The following is a 22,243-nucleotide window of genomic DNA, read 5'->3' on the forward strand; positions in this document are numbered from 1 at the left end:
AAGAGTCTTGCTGGTACCACCCTAACAAGATCCAAGTGAAGATAATCATGACTGAGCCACTGCAGGAAAAATGGATGAACGATCATGAGGTCATGTGCCCCTGGAGCAAGGTAGGCTAGACAGACTGTAGAGAGAAGACACAGACTTACTTTGTTATCACTATTTTGGAAAAATCATTAATTAAAGAGAGGTGTGCACATAAAAACATGTATCTTTCAGAAGTGACTGACAAATAGAAGCTATACCTGTGGAGTGACTGAGTGAAGACTGGGCTGCCAATAGTGAGGACTGATCTGAGAGGCCAGCTAGGGGAGGGACTATAAATTACCATGGGATTTCAGTCACTCTAGCAGGTACTATAAATCTCATGTGGCTGATCAGGAACTCATTTCAAAAAAGGTCATTAGGGGAACCAGCAGTTAGCGTAATGGCTATGTCGCTGGACTCCCACGTAGTTGACCGCAGTTCGTGTCCCGGACCCGGTGGCTTAAAACTCACGGCGGGCACGTGTGCGTGTGTGCCCAAGATCCCGAGAGGAGAATGGAGGAGAAGGGATTGCGGCGTGACCATCTCCCCTGGTGGGTGATTTCTCGCTTTCTGTCTCTATGTCTCTCTCTGTCTGTCTGGCGAGCGCACGCGCCCTACAGTGAAAATCTCTCAAAAAAAAAAAAAAAAGGTCATTAAAGGAGAAAGAGGAAGAAGCTGTGTATCACTCCTGAAGAGGCTCATATAGATATGAATGACCCATATATTGAGGCAGGAGGGTAAGATTTAGCTTCTTCCCTTCACACATAACTGTGTACTCCAATTCTGTATGATGGAAGAATCCAGGGTGTCCTGAGAAACCCAGACATAATGCCATTTACAGACTATATTAGAACATCACACGTTGCCTCAATGCCATTGGAAGCAGCAGGACCTCTAACTAAATTCAAGAGGGAGGAAGCTGGAACTCACTGCATTTAAAGCAGGTGCACAGGTGCACACATACTCCACTGCCCCCGTCCCCCATCGGAGCACATGCATGTACACAGAGAGGACAATCACATAAAATTTTAAGCATTGGTCTCGGTATGGGGGAAGAACACAGTCCTATTCCACACACAAGATTTATATAGATATAACATCTCTAATGTGGTATGCCACCCTCTAAATTTTTAAAACAATTTTATAATAGTGTTTAAAACCAGACAGGGACAGTTTGGAGAGCAAAGCTATATCAAAGGGTTTAGTTAAAGTGATTTACTTGTGGGTTTTAAACAGCATTAAGTGGTTTGTGAAAAGTGTTCTGATTTGTGCTTAGTATGGATGGTGCTTAAAAGTCTGGGCACCGGAAAGGTACACCCCTGGAGACACATTCACCAGGAAAATGCAGGCCTTAAATACAGCTGGGTGTTTGCTTCCAAGGCTGCTTTTCTGAATATTAGCATTTAAACCACCCACAGAGGCTTTGCAGATGCTTCACTGGGTAAATGAGGTAGCGATGAGAAAACTTACACCTCACTGCCGTTCCTTTTTAATTTAGTGATAGTTCTGAAAATTCAGTTGACCCGAGAATCAGAATGTAAACAAGCATGAAGAAAGCTGTCTTGGAAATCTAACTTTGTTTAGTTAATATTCTTAAATAAAGAAAACTTATTTGGCTTCTGCTCAAAACTTTCTGACTTGATTCCATGCTACTTTGATTAAACCATGCAAGAGAGAAGCCTCAAATCTTTGTGTGAGTAATATGTGAGTAATCATAGTAATATTACTTCTTTGAATTATAATGTCTTCAGAGAAATTCAGGCAGGTATATGATGCTGTCTCCTCCAGTCTTCATAATACCATTACTAATTTAACTTGAACTCTTACCATAGCTCCACACACTGTTGGGAGGCTGAGTTGTGGAGACACAGAGTAATGGCTGCCGAACTGAGCTGGCACACGTGGGAAGACATCTCTGTGCAATGGCTGAGGCTGAACTTCAGCCGGGGTTTGGTTCCAGCCTCAACCCAAACAAGCGGGGTGTCCTGGCAAATGACCGGGGGGCAGGGCAAGAGTATTAGGACAAGACTCTGTCAAAACGCCTATATCACTCTATCATATTTTAAAAAAAGAAAAGCACTATAAATGATTTGGGCATATGTATGATTCCAAAAAAATTATTTAAAAGCATTTTAAAGTTTCTACAATGTATAGAGCGACATTCTAAGCTTTGGAAATTGAATCAAAGTCAAACAAGGCCCATATGTCATGTCTAAGAAAAGGGACAGATAAAGAATGAATAAAGAAATAAAAAAATAAAAACACTGAAAAATGTGAATAGTGACTTGAAGAACACAGATAAGGTAGTGTGAGAAGGGCCAAGGGATGGGAGTACTATAGTGTTACACATAAAGGGCAGAGAGACCAGCAGGTGGTGTAGTGGTTGGGGTGCTGAACTCCCACATGGCTGACCATTGTTCAAGGCGTAGACCCGGAGGTTTGAAACTCTCACCATGTATGTGTATGTGCATGCCTAAGGTCCCAGGAGGAGAATGGAGGAGAGAGGATTGTAGCATGGTCATCTCCCCTGGGGAGTGATTTCTCTTTTTCTCTCTGTCTCTGTGTTTCCAGTAAACACACCCACAAACCCTATAACAAAAATCTCTCTATATTAGAGAGAGAGAGAGAGAGAGAGAGAGAGCGAGCGAGCGAGCCAGCCTTTTAGAAGGTTAATTTCAACCTGAGACCTATAGGCATCTAGAAGACAACAGTACAAAGCTCTGGGACAACAGGTTTCAAACTGAGGCAACAGGAGTTGTGTTTTGCCCCAGGCAGAAATAGCACTAGTGTCTTCCCAGGTCCAGGAAAGGGATGCTGGTGCTAGGCCTTTATTTGCCAGAGTAAAAATAGGGAAATGAGATAAAGGAAACAACAAATAGCCTCTGAAGGGTCTCTTGTGTCAAGCTATGCAGTTTTAATTTTTACACCGAATGTCAGAGAATGTATTAGAATGTTTCGGATTTCTAACAGGGCAGAGAAATGGAAGAGAAAGGACTGTGCTGAGAATGTTCTCCACGGTACTTTCTCTTCTCCCTCTCTCTGGCAAGCACACATGCACTCTAACAAAAAAAAAAAAAAAAGGCTTCAAAAATTTAACATGATTCAAGTTCTATTTTAAAGGAAACTGGTGGATAAAGAATGATGTAAGGGGCAAGGCTGGGTAAAGAGAGGCCAGTTTGGAGCTGCACAGAAGGAAGGCTAAAGTGGTATGTGGGTAGCTGGGGAGGAAAACAACTTTGAGTACCTTAAAAGACTGTATTTCTGTGGTATAAAATCATTAATGATTAGTTGTACACAGAATGTAAATAATAGATACTGAAAGAAAAAAAATGAGGGACATAGTAACAAAGCACTAGCCATGAACCAGAAACTGAGTCCACAGCAGACAAAGGATCTTTTAGCACCTTGATCTTAGACTTCCTAGTCCCTGGAGATGTGACAAATAAACTTCTATTATTTATTGAAAAAAAGGAGGGGAGAGCAAAGAAAAATATAAGTAGGTCAGGTTTCACCTCTTCTTACAGATGAAATTCAAAGATAAAATACGAAAGTCCACTCCCTCCCTGTAGGTGAGGCCGGCCCCTGGCCTACTTTAACTGACCCCAGCTCTGTCTCTATGATACTGATGGGAAGGAGAGGGCTCTTTGCAGAGCATCTCCCATATTCTAGACATTGCTAAAGACCAAATGCTAAATCCTAGTCTCATGGAAATCCTGTCACTCAGTTATCATTGCCCTTATCTCAGAAATGAGGAGGCTGAGTCTCAGTTAAGCATGTTCAGTACATAAGAGACAATATTTTTTTATTAAGTGGTTCGTTTAAAGCATGAGCTGGAGCTAAATTTTCTAGATGAGAGGTCTGCCAACTCTCCTTACTACTGTGCATCTGTGGTCAAATGACTTCACTCTCCCATGACTCAGTTTCTTAGTCTGTAAAATGGGGGTGATTCTGAAACCAACTTTAGTGATTGTATGATCTAAGACGTGTAATACTTTCAGACTTTCTTGTCCTGTTTTAAGCATGCAATAAACATTGCCCAAATTACACAGTTAGTAAATTGTGATGTCCATTTTTCTTTAGTTTTTCATTTTCAATAATGATTATGTCAATAAATATTGAGTATAATGAAAAAAATGGGAATCCAACCAAACAGCTTACAAATTGACAAGTTATTTTTTTCAGATTCATTTACTGAACAGTACCTTTCAGGAAATGGGAGACCAATGATGTCCTAAGTCCTTCTTTAATCCTTTACTGTTGTGTTTTTTTCTTGTTTTAGTGAATTTTAATGTGTATATACCAAACAGTATCTTATGAGATATCAAAAGACTCATAACCTGCATTTATATGATGATCCATTCCAACAAAAGGAACTGGGACAGAAAATGAGAAACAATAACATTCTGCACATTCTAGAAAAGCACCAACACTACTGTAATCATATCTATACTCAAATATTCTCACAGTGTGCTCTTGTTTCTACTCACTTACACACATGGAAAACACTTTTAAAAGAAAGAACATCTCTAAAGTGCTTAAGCAGTACAACTTGGCACTCGGCATTTAGTTATTATTAGTTACCTCAATGCAATAACATTGTTTGTGTGAGCAGTAATGGAAAGCACGGGATGCCTCTCAATTGCTATGGGAAAATCCCAAACCCAAGCCATTTGTGGTGTGTTAGTAACTGGTCTGTGTTGTGTGAAATCTAACAGAGATCTTTGCAAAGAGGATTTGAGAGCATGATCCTTCAAATGCTGCTCTTGTAACAGTAAAAGAAAGAGGGAAGAAGCAAGCAACTTATCAAGTCTAAGTTTCTTGGGTGTAGTATAGTTTGGGCAAAGTCTCATTCATGGATCAAGTTGACCATATACGTTAAACATATCATTTAAATTTAAAACATTACTATACCCGAGAAGCATGTTATCTGTTCCCACCTTAATAGTCCCATGGCCTTCCTTCCTGAACCAACCTTTATAATGCCATTGTAAATACTTTTGTCACTCTTTTTGTTTTGATATATAAAGATGCAAATTTATTTTGGTCTGTTTATATATAAGAAGCCTTGTTAAGCTCCACACACAATTCGACTTTTTCTGCAGGTTACTTTGGGCTTTCTACATATATAATGAAATAATATTCTTCCAGTCATAGTTGTTGTTTTATACTCCCAATTCTCACACATTTTTTGGTCCTTTTATGTGGTGGAGCCTCTAGCCTACTATTTCGCCATCCCATGTTTGTTCATTTATTTAACAGAAAACGTTAGAAGTTTAGGAAGTCCTTTTCCCCTTGCAGGTGCTAAGAGACTTATTTAAAAATCACAGATGTTATATTTTGTTAAATGCTTTGAGATGACTTTATGATTTGGGCGTTTAATCTTTAATGTGGTAAATTCTATAATTGATCTTCCCATATTAAACCAACCTGGTTTCCTATGTAAAGCCCAACTCGCTTGTGTAGCATCCTTTTCATATTTTCAGAAATGTATAAAAATATATATTATATATATATAGTCATTGGATATATATGCTTATATATAATTATACATATATTCATATATATGTACATATATAGAGAGAGTTGGGGTTTTTTTTAGACAAAGATTTTTGCTATAGGGTGCATACAACTGATGGAGAGACAGAGACAGAGAGACAGAAAGTGAGAAATTGACCCCCCCCCAAGAGGATGGCCACTCTGTAATCTCTTCTTCTCCACTCTCTTCCTAGAATTTTGGGCACGCACGTACATGTACTGGCATGTTTTAAGCTTCTAGGTCTGGAACTGGAACCACAGTCAACTACATGGGAGTCCAGTGATATAACCATTATGCCATCTGCTGGTTCGTACATATATATTATAATGAGAAAAGGAGGGAGAAAGAAAGGAGAGGCAGAGGAGAGGGAAAGACAAGCATGGTCAGTAAGTCTCACAGCATGATCCCCTTCCACAGCTCAATGAGGGAACCAGACCCGTGACATTCCGTGTGGATTCAGCATCTTTCAAGCAGCACGTTACCTCTGTGCCCTCCATTCACAAATATTTATTTAGAATTTTTATATATGTGTTTCTGGGAGTGACTAGTTTACATTTTTATTTCTCATACTGTCCTTGTCAGATTAATTATTAAGGTTTTTTCCCCCTTTTCTATATTATGAAACAGCTACATACAATTTGAATGATTACAGTTATTTCATTTGGTAGAACTTTCCAGTAAAATCACCTAGGCCTTGAATTTTTTCTGTGGTTGTGTGAACATTTTTAACTACCAAATTGACAATGAGCTATGTACATTTTCCATTCTTTTTAGTCAATTTGGGAAGTCATTTTTAATTTATTCATTTTATTTAAATATTCAAATTGATGTGCATTCGATTACTTATATTTTCTTATTCCCTTTTTAACTTGTTTGTAGCATCATACTTATGTTTCCATTTTTTTCTCAATACTTTTTTATATCTTTCCTCAGTTTCTTGATCACTGGAGGTATGATAATTTTCTTAGTCTTTTGAAAGGAACAATATTTAGCTTTACCAATCTTCTAATTGTGTTTGATATATTTTGTAACTGAATTAATAATTTGCTTTCTTGTGTTTATTTTCATCTAATTTCTTAAGAGTCATGCTTGGCTCATTTATTTTCAACTTTCCTTTTTTTTTAAAAATTGTTTTTAGGTTTTTGTCATAGAGTGCATACACTTGCCAGAGAGACACAGAGAGAGAGAAAGTGAGAAATAACACCCAGGGGAAATGACCACACTGTAATCCCTTCTCCTCCTAGAAATGCATGCACACAGGCCTAGAATGAGTTTCAAGCTGCCAGATCCAGGACTCAAACTGCAGTCTGCCATGTAGGAGTCCAGTGCCTTAACCACTATGCAACCTGCTGCTCCTGAGACAGAAAATTTACTTTATGTTTTCTAAGTGGTGTGGTTCACAAAGGCAGACATTTGAAGGTCCAGTCTTATGGAGTGTATGCTAGGATTAGTCTTCTCCTTTCAAGGCTCAGAGACATGTGAAAACTAATGTCTAATGTCAGTAGGGTTAGTAAATGCCCTTGATGTTAAAGGCCAGCTCAGGGCATGGTGTACCTCCAGCAAGCTCAGTTTTGGGTTTCAAATTTTTTCATGGCTTTCTTGCCTTCAATTATTTTCTATTTGGAAGAAAGGTGGAAGAATGTGCATTTTTCTAAAAATGAAGTCTTAAATATAGTTTAAAATTAAATACTAAAGTAAAAGTTCCTCTAAAAGAGAGTTGTGAATTGAGTCTCTCAAATATTCTTTGGCTACCAAGTTAAGAATAAACTCAATCTGTCCTTCTAATTCTTAATTTGTTCTCTTCTATTTAGTTTTTCCAGCTTATTTACCATTTGTACACATAATCTATACCCTGGCCAAATAGTTGTATTTACTTTCCACAAAAGTGTCCTGGATCCATAACAGTACTTTTGCAAATTCGGAATTCTCTTCCTAAAATATACTCTATCTCTATGTGTCAAAATCCTATTCAAGAACCATTTTGAATAGAAGTTAATCCATTTTCATTTCTCATCTTCTAATCAGATTTTGTCCTCTCTGAGCATAAAAGTAGTTTTGTATGGTTGGGTAGACTGAAATAGAATGCCTCTATTTCTGGCTCAGGTACTTGCTGTGAATGTGAGTTTATGCAATTTCTCTATGAATTCATTGCTGGTATGGTTATCCAGATAGTGGATTATGTTTCAAAGGTTCAGCTTTTTAAATTTATTACCTGGTGTAATGGCATCGGGAAGTACTGACACCTTTAAGAGATAAGGTTTAATGGGTGATATTTGGATTATGGAGGTATCACTCTTAACACATTAATGAGGGATCAGCAGTTAACGTAATGGCTATGTTGCTGAACTCCCATGTAGTTGACTGTGGTTTAAGTCCCGGACCCAGTGGCTTAAACTCACGCTGGGAGCGTGTGCATGCATACCCAAGATCTAGAGAGGAGAATGGAGGAGAAGGGATTGTGGTATGGCCATCCCCGCTGGGGGGGGTGATTTCTTGCTTTCTATCTCTCTGTCTTTCTGGAAAGTGTATGCACCCTATCACAAAAACCTCTCCAATAAATAAATAAATAAATAAATAAAATAACATATTAATGGGACCAGCAGTTAGCATAATGGCTATGTCACTGAAGTCCCATGTAGTCGACTAGGGATCGAGTTCTGGATCTGGTGGCTTAAACTCACGCCAGGCACATGTGCTTGCATGCCTAAGATCTCGAGAGGAGAAGGGATTATAGCGTGACCATCCTCCCTGGGGGGGGTTGATTTCTTGCTTTCTCTCTCTCTCTCTCCGTCTTTCTGGCGAGTGCACATGTCCTATAGCAAAAACCTCCCCAAAAAGAAAAAAAAAAGGAATGGATTAATGCTGTCTCATAAGACCGAGTGAGTTCTAGCTCTCATGAGGAGAGGTTAGTTTCCATGATGGAGTGTGGTCATAAAAGAAAGAAGGCTACCCCCAGGTGTCTCTCTCTGTGTATGCCCCCCCCTTCCTCTCTGCTTCTATTGGCCATGTTGTGATGTAACTGATGCTGATCCCACAGCTTTGAACTTCCTTGCCATAAGCATCATAACTCAAATAAAACCAAAAGTCTTTATAAATCACCCATTCTCAGGTATTTCTGTTAGCAACATGACAGCAGAATAAGACAATTCATTTAACACTGGGCTGATGATATCTTATAATATTCTCTTAGTTTGAGGACTGCAATAAAATAATGTATACAGAAAATACCCGGTGTTCAGTATACAGTAACTATTTTTATTATTACCTTGCTAGGGGCAGTTATTCTGTCCTGTGTTTTATATTAGTCTTATTCTCTGCTAAACAGATGCCTCCTTGGGGGATATGATTCTCTCTTATATTGGTATAAACTTATACAATGTCTTCAATATATGTTGAGTAAAATTTTGTTTTCACTGGGATAAATTTAATTGAGTATAGTGGTGCTTAACCATGTGGCTGTGGCATGAGGAAAAGAGAAGCAGAGCTACCATTTACAATTAGGTCAGTATCCCGTGTGTCCTTCGGATACTGCTAAGAACACAGTGATTATCTTAAAGTGGATGTGTACGTAAATAATTTTTTCCATAATTATCATTAGAGAGAAGTAAGTATACTAACAATAAAATCTGTTTAGTTTACCTTTTGTGGAAATCATCTGCAGTTTCTTTTCATTGTTGTCCACATTATTACTGTGTCTACACTTAAATATATGCAACCATGTCTTTAATTCCCATCATGAATCAACTGCAGTTAAATTAGATCATGATTTATGCAAAAACTAGAAAGAAGTGACTACGAACTCTCAGAGGAAGCTAAGCATCTCCATTGTAAAACACTTTCTGCTAAACATCCTCAGAATCTTCTCTCGTCACTATTTTATATTCACAGAAGAGTCGCTTGGGGAGGTAGTAGGATCAGTCAGTAGCATGTACTTAGATGCTTGAATTCCCAAGTATTTTAGATGTTGTTTGTGTAAAGGACAAATTAAGCTTAAAGTTGTAGTCTGGGGGGCTTTTGGAAAAGAAAAGCCTGCAGACGATTAATGGCTTGTTCAAGTGGTGCCTATGTGGAGAGCACAATCGGGCAACTTGTGCAGCAATGTAGAGTAACGGGGGTAAATGAACCATAGTTAGAAGTAGAATGTATGAACTGTTTGCTAAACCGGTAATTAGCTAGAGATGTAAAGCCACAAACTGAAGGTACTCATAGTACAACAAAGCCAGAATGACTGTGTTGTCATTTACAACCTAAATTAACTGAGTTTCTCAGCAGTACCTCCCGTGGAGCACTGAGGCCTGTTTTTCTATATTTAACAAACTGGTGGGGACATCAGGGGAAAAAGAAGCTTGAAGGTGTTTGAATTGGGACCTTTTGGTTTCTGTAACTTCACTTCTGTGAAACATCAGAAATAAAGGGCCTGAGACTTATGGGCATATTTTTTAATCTTAAAATGGATGGCATTAACTTGAAGATTTGTGATCATTGTTATTGTATATGAAGATACTGTTGAAATCAGAATTATCTGAAAATGTAAGGTACTTTTTCCCTTTCTTAGTTGACTCTTGGGCATAGTGTGATCACATTGTTATTTGATAAATCTGAATAATTTGGGGTTACTCATTCTCTGTGAGAAAGCAAAGCTAGATATGGAGTATCTCTCAAAACAATGTCGATCTGTAAAAGGGAAAATATTAAAGCACAGCTAGAAGCATCATAAAATCATTTTTAGTGTTATTTTGTCTATAGTATTTAATCCATTGATAAATGTATCAATGAGAAGACAGAACCATAATATTTTTATAACTGGATAAATAATCAAACCTATGCGGTCTAGCATATCATAAAGTAAAGTGGAGATAAAGAAAAATAAGTGCAAGATTAAATTTTGGTCCTCTTATTTTGCTGTGCAACCCCATGATTTATACTAAAGAAAAATTAAATTCAAAATAAATTGTTTGGAGGATCTTCTGAACATCTGTGGCATGTGCGTGCTTGTTTATATGTGTGAAAACTGTCTACGGTGTTAGTCCTGCAGCTTTGAGTTTAGACACCGAAGCTGAACTCTCTACCAGAAACACAGGTTCTAAAAGGAAAAGTCAACACTCCTCTTCCCATGGACTGAAATGCAGTATCACTACTAAACAATTTGATTGCCAAAGTTATCACAGAGTCACTGACTAGAGCCACACTGGGTTTTAAAACTTGGCTTTGCAATGACCTGGAACAATTCACTTAAGCCTTTTCAATTTAGATTTCAACATTTCTGTCTCAGAAATGAGAGTATCTAATTTAGAAGGTTGCAAATTGGCACATACTGGCAATTAAGAAGTTGACTTCACACCACACCACACCACACTGGTCAATACATCTGCTTATTTCCACTGGTGGGAAACCCTAAGAAGACAGTTCTTTCCTTTGTACAGAATTTTCAATATTATTTAGGATCAGCATCATACTACAAAAAAAAAAAGATGATGAAAGATAAGGGATAAGCGTGAATAAAGGTTGTAAGGGAGATAATGCAGGACCTTCATGGGGGAACTGCGAATGTCTAGTATAGTTTGAAGAAAGGCTTCTTTGGAGATATTTATAAATTTTAGTTTTGGGAAGATGGAGGCAGAGAGACACAGAAATGGATAGAGATACACATGGAGAAAAAAAATTGAACAACTCATCAGGCTGGTGTAGAATATGGACTCCATGTGGAAAGACAGCTGCGTGTTTTAGTCACAACTTCCTTCCTGTCACCTAGCACTGTAACGCATAGGGTCTTTATAATTATTAGACAAAACCATATGCAGTTTTTGCTATTAACCCATTTTTAACAGACAAAATGGCAATTTTTATACAGTTCAACTTAGTATTTTTAGATGGATTAATGAATAACTGAGGAAAAATTATGAAGAAACTCAAATACCATACCGTTGAATGAGGTTTGCAATCAATACAGTTTGACATCAGTAGTTTCCACAGGGGAACAATACAGTCAAGTTTGTGTTTTAGGAAGATTTCTCTAGATATAGGGGCCTGAATGGTTTATGGGGAGAAATGAAAAGCATTATGCAAGATTTTTAATACTTGAGAGGTCTTAAATATTTACTGAGGCACTGACCACCATCACCCCCCAAAATATAAAAGAAAAACCTAGAAAAAATGGTTAACTAAATGCTTAACATTAGTTTGAAAATCTCCTCTCCTGTTCATTTGGCCTGTTGATTGAAGAGATATATAGAGTACCATATATCTCTAATTCATTTTAAATTATTTTCAAATCTAAGTATCTCTCTTTAAATGTAAAGAGTTATTTCTAGAAGGCAGATGAGAATGTCCTTCCCTTTTTATAGGTTCAGATCACATTTAAACTATTTGAAACATTTGAGTTATGTGATTAAAAATTTATGTCACAGGACCAGCAAATGACATAATGATTATGTCGTTGATCTCTCACATAGTCAACAGCAGTTTGAGTCCCAGACCTGGCGGCTTGAAACTCAAGATGATTGTGTGTGTGTGCATGCCCAAGATTACAAGAGGAGAATGGAAGAGAAGGGATTGTGGCGTGGCCATCTTCGTGTGGGGTAATTTCTTGCTTTCTTCTCTTTCTGGCAAGTTCATGTATTCTACAATAAAAATCTCTTTAAAAAAGGAAGGAAGGAAGAAAGGAAGGAAGGAAGGAAAGGAGAGAAATGTATGTCACTTTAACTTCATTTTTATTTATTTATTTTTTAATTTTTATTTTTTTTTTTAGTTTTGCTATATGGTGCATGTGCTCACCTGAGAGAGACACAGAAAGAGGAAAAGTGAGAAATCACCTTCCAGGGAGGATGGCCATGCCACAATCCCTTCTCCTCCATTCTCCTCTTGGGATTTGGGGCATGGATACACATTTACCCCATGTGATTTTTAAGCCCTCAGGTCTCAAACCAACCATGTAGATGGCTATGTAGGATCCAGTCACCTTAACCTTCATGCCACCTGATGACCCAACATTTTAACTTTCTTAAGGAAATTCCTCCTCCAAATTTTAATTTCTTATCTTTTTTTTTCTTTATCTTGACAACAAAATGTAATGCATAGTATTTTCAAAGGTCTAGGCTTGCAAAAAGCCACCTGATTGTGTCTTAATTCAACACATTCCTACTGGAATGGTAATTAATCCAAGAAGCAGTTAATTTTTTCATCTAGATTTTTAATATCCAATGCTGCTGTGACTCTTTACTTTTGTTTTTTCCTTTCTGTGTTTTAGTAGCGTTAAAGGAGAAGGTGAAGAAGGTGAATCAGGCAGACGCTTGGGCGGTTAGTTTTAACTGACCAAGAAGTCAGCATCTTGTCCCTAACACAGTGAATGGAAGGTCATTTCCTTCTCATCTCCAGAAGCTCAGTGGACCTGTGAGACTAGGCTCCACCCTTAATGACCGTATCCCATATATTTTAAGCAGTGCATAACTATTAATCTAATAAAGTCAGATATCAACCTTTACTTCCCTTAAGGGGGAAAAATGCCGTTTTGATAATCTCCTTTGAAAACACAAACTTAAATTTACATAGAAAGCCAAATGATAAATTCTTGATATATGAATGCTCATTTTCTTTTATTATATAATTTCTCAGACACTGAAGGAAACCAAGATACCTAGGGTCTACATTGTTTTATGTTCTTAATATGTAAAAGACATTGTCACAAAGGAAACAACAAAACAGCTTGTTAATTAGCAAACACAGCATGCAGGTGGAAACAGAGGGACAGAAACAAGACCCTAATTATACCCATGAATTCTTCTTCTTCCTTGAAAACTAAGAAGACCCTGCTTCTTCTCAGTAATGGCATCCTTTAGGGCTTTTACTAAATATATATTTTTCCATATGTCTTTGAGGCAGTATGTGAGCTTCATCTCTGTTACCTAATAAACTCAATGTGAATTCCCACTAGAAGTCAGCTAATGGGTACTTCAAGTGCAATTTTCTTTGTGTGTTATATGAGTAAGTTGAAAACTTTGCCCCTTTAAAGCTCCTTTGGTGAGCAGGAGAATATTTTAGGGATTTTGGACAAGTCTTTGCTTAGATTACAGTCCCATAAGAAAAAAAGAAATATTCTATCATACTGTGCCTCCATGTCATGTTTTTTTTGATGTAGGGTTTCTTAAATGTCCATTTGAATTATAATCTATTATTTCCATAACTAGTACCCTTTTCAGCCTAGAAGTGAAAATTGGTGTTTAAGCTAGTTTGCCATTTCAATACTTGAGAATAATTTTTAAACCTATATTGTATATTCTATAAAGTTCAATAATATTTTCTAAATGTGCCAGTGGAAAGGAAACAAAATAAACCATTCCTTTACTCAAAACTATGTATTCTTCATTTAAACCAAGATTGTCTTTGTCCACAAAAACTACAGGAAATTACACATTTAGTAATAAGGACTTAATATTTGTGCACTGCTGGAGTGCTTCCGGATGATTATATTTTAACCAAAGTTAATGGCCAAGTAATGGAAATAATGAGCTGAAGTGAAAATCCAATATGAGCTTGATGAGCAGAACGGTCTGATGAAAGTATACTACAGGAGACAATCCCTACAGCACATTTCACTTCTCATTCTCCTTAAGTTGGTTAGTTTTAATATGAAAAATGGATCTGACTAATAAAGGAATACAAGTCAATGTGTGCTTGTGGTTTTCAAAAGTGATGGGGAAAAATCTGGAGATCTCATACAGAAAAGCAAAAACAAAAAGAAAAGTGTGTCAAACTTCATCTCTGTTTCCATGAACTCTCTTTGTATATTCACCTGTTTGCACATGGCATATAAAGCTAATGATTGAGGATCAGTCGATGGCGTAATGGTTACATTACATTACTAGACCACGGTTCTAGTCCTGGACCTGGTGGCTTAAACTCACACTAGGCGAATATGCATGCATGCCCAAAATCCTGAGAGGAGAATGAAAGAGAAAAGATTGTGGTATGGCCATCCCTCCTGGGGGGTGACTTCTTGCTTTCTGTCTTTGTGTCTTTCTGGCGAGCACACATGCCTATAGCAAAAATCTCTCTTAAAAAAAAAAAAAGGCTGATGATGGAATAAATAAATATTCACCTGCTAATATAGGAACCTACCCCATAGATGCTGAACTAGGACCATATAAGGGAGATGAGAATGGGAGTGTCAGGCATAGGTGATAAGTAGTGACATTTGGGACTGTAAAGGTCAAGGAAAGTTAATTCAGGGACATAGAGTTCAGAACAAAAGCAATTTTAAGGATATTTATGACACAGAAGACCCAACAGACTCCTTTATTCTAAGAAAATAGCAAAAGTATACTTTCCCTTAGTTACTAGAGAAAGAAAATGGAAATAGCGAAAAAAAAGGAATTATAGAGTAATTTCTGTATTATTATTCTGTTATCTAATTATAGATCATGGAAATTGATGTCTCATTCAAAGATTCCAAGGGCCAAATGATACTGTCATTACTGCCACCATCACCTCCTCACCTTATCATCGTCACACCTAGCATTCACTGCATGGGTAGCATTTAGCCCATGCCATGCACAAACCAACTTAATTTACATACAAAATTTCATTCCATTCTCATAACCCAGTATGGTTACTCTTTTAATTTAAATTCTGATTATGTAAGTAGTGAAATAAATTAGGCATTTTGCTGAACTCTCATAATCTTCAGGATAAGCAGGGCATCTGAGTCTCATTTTTATGTACTAGGTTATACCATTACCCACAACGTTAAAGTGCTTTGCAAATTAGAAATGCTATAAATACCCACTGTCATCATTAGTAGCATGATATACTGTTCAGAAATAGTTCATATTGATTGGCTTATAATATAAACAACAAACAAACTATGAACAACTCATTAACTAATATAATCCATTTTCTTGTATATTTTAGGTATATCATTGAGGGCCAAATGGATAAAGTATTTGAAATAGATGAGTAGGACATGCATTTGTTAATCGAATTTTTTAAAAGGTCACACTGTCTTCTAGTTATTATTAATTTGGCTTTTTTCTAGGATTTTTTGTTTGTTTTTTATTTGTTTTATTGTTGTTTGTTTTTAACATAGGGCATTTGTGCTTACCAGAGAGAAACAAATCGACAGAGAGATAGAGAGGGAAAATAAGAAATCACTCCCTGGGAGGGATGACCATGCCAATAGCCCTTCTCTATACACATGTATCTGATGCATTGTTTAGGCCACCAGGTCTGGGACTTGAACCTGTGGAGTTGGTCATGTGGAATCCAGTGCTTTAACCACCATGCCACCCACTGGCCCACTTATCAAAATTTAAACTTTAGGAAAATAATATCTGTATTTCCTTAGCAAAACAAATAAATGTAAAAAAAGAGACTGTTTTGGAGGCCTCTATCAAAACAACCAAAAGAAGACAAAAATCTGGAAGATTCTGTCAAAATATGGCAGAAAACCATATACGATTGGTTGTCTGGCATTCTGTTGTCAAAACAAATGATTGACTATAACCGTACGTTGTCATAATGTTATTATATTTTCCAATATAGGGTTAAATCTCAGTAATTATAGATTAAAATTACTACTGGTATGTTTCTGGCATGTTTTAGATGATATTTTTTTCTGCAAACAAAATTACTACATTTTTATGCCATTACTCTGGACATAATTTTATGATCTGAAAATGACTGATATATTTCTTACATTTAAGTTTTTTGATATTGCTACTTAACTCTTTTCCCTCAATATAATAATATTATTTATTTTCCTTTATAGGAAAACTATTTGCTATTTAAATTTTTGTTCAGAATGAAGCAAAGTAACTATTCTAATTGTTAATCAGGGCCAGCAGGTGTTGTGGTGGTTAAGGACGCTGGACTCCCGCATGGACACCGTGGTTCTAATTGTTAATGAAGGACAAGGCTAAATCATGTCATGCTTTCTACCCAGTAATTTTAGGTAAGATAAACAGGGAAGATATATGATGTAGATTATGGGAATGGTATGTATATTTACATTCCTATAAAATAACCATGATTTGAATTTGCATTTCTCAAGGTGAAATACATATCATAAACTTTCTATTTAAATTTATATTTATAACTGTTATCAAAACGTTGGTGTGCTTTTTAACAGAGATGCAATCTAAAATTTCAGTAAGAAAATATGTTGACATTTTAAGGGGGCTCTTAAACAATGTAAAATAAACACATTTGAAATTTAAAATTTTAAGTCTGTTTGTATTTTTTGAATGTGAGGTTTTCTTATTATCTACCTGTATCTTAAATTGTTTTTGCGAAATTCTTTCTAGTATCACTGTATTTCAATCCTTACCCTCTTATTTTAATATATAGCCAGCTAGATTTTATTCATCTTGAAACCTGGGACTATTTGAGGTGGTATCAAATCATTATCAGTAAAAATTATTATTTTTCTAAGCATACTTCTTGATTTTAAGAGTTCAAATGAATACACCTTTGAGTTTTGCTACTAAGTACAATCAGTTTATAAATCTAAACATATAGATTGGAGCACACACAATGCTAAGGAAATGAGGACAAGTCTGGTTTTACTTGAATGAATAAAAACTCTGATGTTTTACGTTTCAACCTCCTTCCTAAACAACACCTTAACCAGAAATATGGACATTTGGAAAAACTGAGTAATTTGACTTTGAGGTCAGTGTATTTTACTCACTCACTCAAGGGATTAGCAGTGAAGAGCAAGAAGAACAAAAAAGCTGGAAAATTTTAAATCTGTACTTTTCAACTTATAAAAATAAAAAGTTTATCATGCTTGTATTGTCATCATGAAATACTGATGATCTGGTTACTTCCCTCAATATGTCCACTTCAGTAAAATAGATGTCACCTAATTTTTTTAAACTCACAATGTGATATTTGTGAGAAGTTGACCAAGAACATTTTTATGGTAAACTGAAATAAATGGGTCAAGGTTCACATACCACTCCACAAACATAAAACAAACCAAATACATTTAAAATACAATGGCTTGCACTGCTAAGGTGTGTGTATATATATATACACACACACACACACACACACACACACATATATATATACACACATACATACACGTACATATACACACACACACACACACACACACATCCAAGAACATTTTTATGGTAAACTGAAATAAATGGGTCAAGGTTCACATACCACTCCACAAACATAAAACAAACCAAATACATTTAAAATACAATGGCTTGCACTGCTAAGGTGTGTGTATATATATATATACACACACACACACACACACACACACATATATATATACACACATACATACACGTACATATACACACACACACACACACACACACATACATATATCCAACACTGTAAAATGTTTCAATACATTTGAAAAAGTGGTAACCTAGCAATGTAAATTATTTGTTCTTACTATTTAAAAACAATAGAAAATGTTCTTTTGCCTTAATAAGGCTTGTGCAGGGTTTTGTTTTGTTTCAATTTCATATTTCTTTAAGGAATAATCTTCTTTCTCCCCTAAAATTCAACTATTATTTGTCTATTCAACCATATGCAACACTGATCTGCAGTTTGTGATTTAGCCCCCAATAAAGAATGAGAAATTCTCTTTCAAAACAAAATGTTCAACATCAGGGCTCAGAATACAATTCCCCAAACTATGGCACCTCGATGTGCTCAACATTTTCAACTAAAAGGGAAATGGAAGGGCTTCAAAAGCAAAATATGTCTGGGAACCAGCAGTTAGCGTAATGGCTATGTCACTGGACTCCCACGTAGTCGACCGCGGTTCGTGTCCCGGACCCGGTGACTTAAAACTCACGCCGGGCGCGTGTGCATGCCCAAGATCCCGAGAGGAGAATGGAGGAGAAGGGATTGCGGCGTGACCATCCCCCGTGGGGGGTGATTTCTCGCTTTCTGTCTCTATGTCTCTCTCTCTGTGTTTGGCGAGCGCTCGCACCCTATAGCAAAAACCTCTCCAAAAAAAAAAAAAAAAGCAAAATATGTCTGACCTTCTCTCCCACTCCCTGTCTCCCACCATGAATTCCCCCACCCCCAAAGCAGGTCTTAGAAAGCAGAATTCCTTTCCCACAAGGCAAGCCATAAGAACTAGAACTTCTCTTCCTTAAAGTAAGCCATAAAACCTAGAAAGATTATTCTCTGAACCTCTCCCTTCTTCCCTGATGTCACCTAAGTGATGCCACCTTGTTCTATATATACCTGGAGGAAAGGAGCACCATATGGAAAATCAAGAAGAATCTGAACAGACAGGCCTAGCTGGGTTTCCTTTCTACACAATGCTGCTGGAAATGAAAATTTTAAAAATAATTAGCTTAATGCAAGTGCTTGCTTTCTTCACAAACTAGTGGCTTAATACCACTACATTATACCCTTTGTGTGCAATCACCTTTCTGCCCAATGCTATCTAACCATCATCAAATTTGAGCATAAAAATAGCTTTCTTTAACTCTTTGGGTCTTCATTCCTGAAGACTTCTATGTCATATAAAAGTTTGATCAAATAAAGTTGTTATGTTTTCCTTCTTGTTAACTTCTCTTTGGTTACAGAGACCTTGAGGCTTATGATGAGTGAGTAAAGTTGTCTCACCTTTCTTCCCCTCCGGCAACATGCCTTATCCCAATCCCAGGGGATTCATTACCCTGTCTAGGAAGCATAGATCCTTGGGCCTAAATAAACCCAATCATTTCATGAATTATTTCATCTGAGAAAGTGAATTTAAATCAGTATTTTTCAGACTTGATGGAAAACAAAAATATCTTAAGAAAATCTTCATATTCTTAGAAATATTTGAGCATTACTGAAAGGATTAATCAAATGGAACTCTAATGCTGACTTATATTATTTGAGCTGGACAACTGTAAAACAAGTCATGAACTCCTTACCCTTGCAGATCTAATAAAAGGACAACATTCTAAAACAATAATATGCCATAGTGTTGTAATGTGGTGAAAGATATTATTTTGTCAAAGCTAAATGACTATTTTTAACACCAAGATGATAATCACTGGGAGAGCTGGGGACTTTTGACCTTGGCATACAGACTGCTATGTGTTAATTTGATTTTCTGGTCATTTTTCTCTATGTTTGCTCTTGTGATATCTTTTGGCTTTTACTTGCTAAAGACAAATGTTTACACATGAAACATTTCCTTGCAATTTCCTCACTTACCTCTGGCAATCAAAGTAATCCCATACTACTTTGCATTACTGTGTTAAAAACAAATCAGCAAATGTTGGCACGAATATTACATGTAGTATTCTTTTATGAGGTGATTATCCAGAAGATCCAGAATACGTTTACATTATTTAAATTACATTATCTGTAAACTCAATCCTTAAAAATTATCACAGATGACCTGTGGATTCCCAGAAAGCAGACCAAAAGTTTAAAAAAATAATGATTAATTAGCTTAATGCAAGTGTTCATTTTCCTCACGAAACAGTGAAATTCCCAGTTGGTTCTAAAGTCCTACAAAGGCAGAAGTTTGACCATAATGAAGTAGAACTTTGAGCTCTTTCTAAATCAGTACATTAGTAAAATTGTAATCAATACATAATTGAATCATAAAATATGATGCACAATTACTGCAAGATTCTTCTTTATACCTTTTGTAATTGTCACCTGCAATCTCAAAAGTCTGAAGTTAAGAGTTTGAATTTTAAAACTGACTTCTTACCTTTTGTTCTCTCTAACTGCTTTGTCCCCCTTCTTCCAAGAGATGGTTGGTTTAGGAGAGCCTTGAGGTTTACATTCTATGACGACTTCTTGGCCTTTGGTAACAATTATTGTTTTCTTCAGCTGATTCAGTACAAAAGTAGGAGCTGAAGCTATTGAAAAGAAAGTGTTAGTTCTGCTAGGAGTAATGACAATCATCTGTAATAAATGATTCATTGATATTTTGCAACATTTTTCTCTACTATATCTTTCTCATCAAGTCATAGGATATCTAAAAATACAAAAGGTACTAGCTCAAAATTCAATGTATTATTAATAAATACACACATCTCACTGGTTGTCTTTCCATGATCAGTTTGACAGTTTCATACAACAATATTTGTTCTAAAAAATGACAAACTTTACTTATAACCAAGAAGTCTTTTGAACTTCCTGCGGAAAGATGGATGCTATCTATAGAGAAAAAATTTTGTGGGTTTTTTTTTATTTGTTATTTATGAATCTTAGTTGGTGTTTTATTTTAACATTACACAAATTTGAATGTAGTTTTAAAGAAATATATTTTAAAACTGAAATGATTTAAAATTCAGTTAAAATTTTACTTCATTTATTGAAGTTATTCATGTAAGTCTGATAATTTGCTAATGTTAACGATGTTTTTACTAAATTTTTATTAAGACCCTTTTGAATCTAAAGAATCTGAAAGACATGTTTACAAGTAATCAGTATTTGAGACATCAATTTATAATAACCTGACAATATCATGGTTATTTCGCTAGCATTTTATGGCCATCATATAGCAATATAAGGAATGATACAATATTTGAAAAGAGGATATTTATGGAATTGGATTGAAAGAAGTGAGGATATTTATGGGAAGATTATGGTAATATTACTAATTACTTACTGAGAATAGAGTTTATAAAAGGTAATGTAGAAAAAGAGTCTAGAATGTTTCTAGCTAAACTTTTAAGTAAAGGCTGATAAATTCAGAGCTGTAAGAATTGACAATAAAGGATATGAGTACTCAACAGGTTCGGATGTATTGAATTGAATTGTGAAATCTTAAACTTATTTTAGATGGACTATTTTTTGTAATGTGTTAAAAGTTTAAACGCAAACATCTATAAATCAACAAGTTGATTTAGTATGTATTATATTTAGCTGCTATGTAAATAGCGGGTCTCCAGAATCCTAGGATCTTTGGCATTTCTGTTAATATTATGTATTGGGACTTTTAAGTAGAGACTAAAAAGCATATTTGAGCTTCTGCCCACTTTGAAGAGACAGAGAGTAAGTTCTGGTAACTTAAATCTCTCTCTCTTTGTATCATAAACATCTCAGAATCAAAGTTCAGAAAACCATCAGAGCTGAAAAAAGTAAAAGTCCATTCCCGTGGTTTGTATCATCCTAGGTAGTCTATTCCGTTAGATTGATTCTTCCTTGTTGTATTTAAATAGTAAAACAGTGCTGTGCCTACATTACATACTTATCAAGAGCATAACTTTATCAGGCTGCTGTGCCTGGCCTCAGAAGGCTTTGCCTTTTATGTAAAGATGATAATGGTTGATGCCCATAGGAGATGGTGATCCAGCTTACAGAGCCACATGCCTACCCATTGAGAGGAGCTGTTTGGGAAAATGTTAAACATTGCTATGGGAGCTGGGACAGGCTGCTAGAATTTTATATTCTGATACCCTCCCCTTAAGGCATTCTTTCTTGAAAGTGAACATATATTTATTTATATAGTATTGTAAATGCCATAGAAAAGACATATTAAGTCAGAAAAATTATATAAACAGAAGTTGGAAAAATATAAACAGAAATGGAACAAACTATACCCAATGTCAACCTACTCTCTAAAGCTTAAAAAAATATGCAAGATACAGTATTTCTTTTCAAGCCATAAAATAGGTTTTTACAATCACATCATAAAACTTCAGTATAGTAAGAATTAGAGCATGAAAAGAAGAATCTCTTCTTTTT

General features: G+C 36.1%; 1 protein-coding gene across 1 annotated transcript in view; it reads right to left on the reverse strand.

Moving 5' to 3' along the window:
• CNTN5 (contactin 5) overlaps positions 1-22,243 on the reverse strand; it is a 515,333-nt gene that overhangs the window by 249,550 nt on the left and 243,540 nt on the right. Inside the window, exon 11 of the mRNA XM_006150105.2 lies at positions 20,259-20,409. Coding sequence (XP_006150167.1) covers positions 20,259-20,409 — 151 coding nt within the window. The remainder of the gene's footprint in view (positions 1-20,258; positions 20,410-22,243) is intronic.

This window comes from Tupaia chinensis, unplaced genomic scaffold (assembly GCF_000334495.1).
Source record: "Tupaia chinensis unplaced genomic scaffold, TupChi_1.0 Scaffold000276_2, whole genome shotgun sequence".
Taxonomy (NCBI): domain Eukaryota; kingdom Metazoa; phylum Chordata; class Mammalia; order Scandentia; family Tupaiidae; genus Tupaia; species Tupaia belangeri.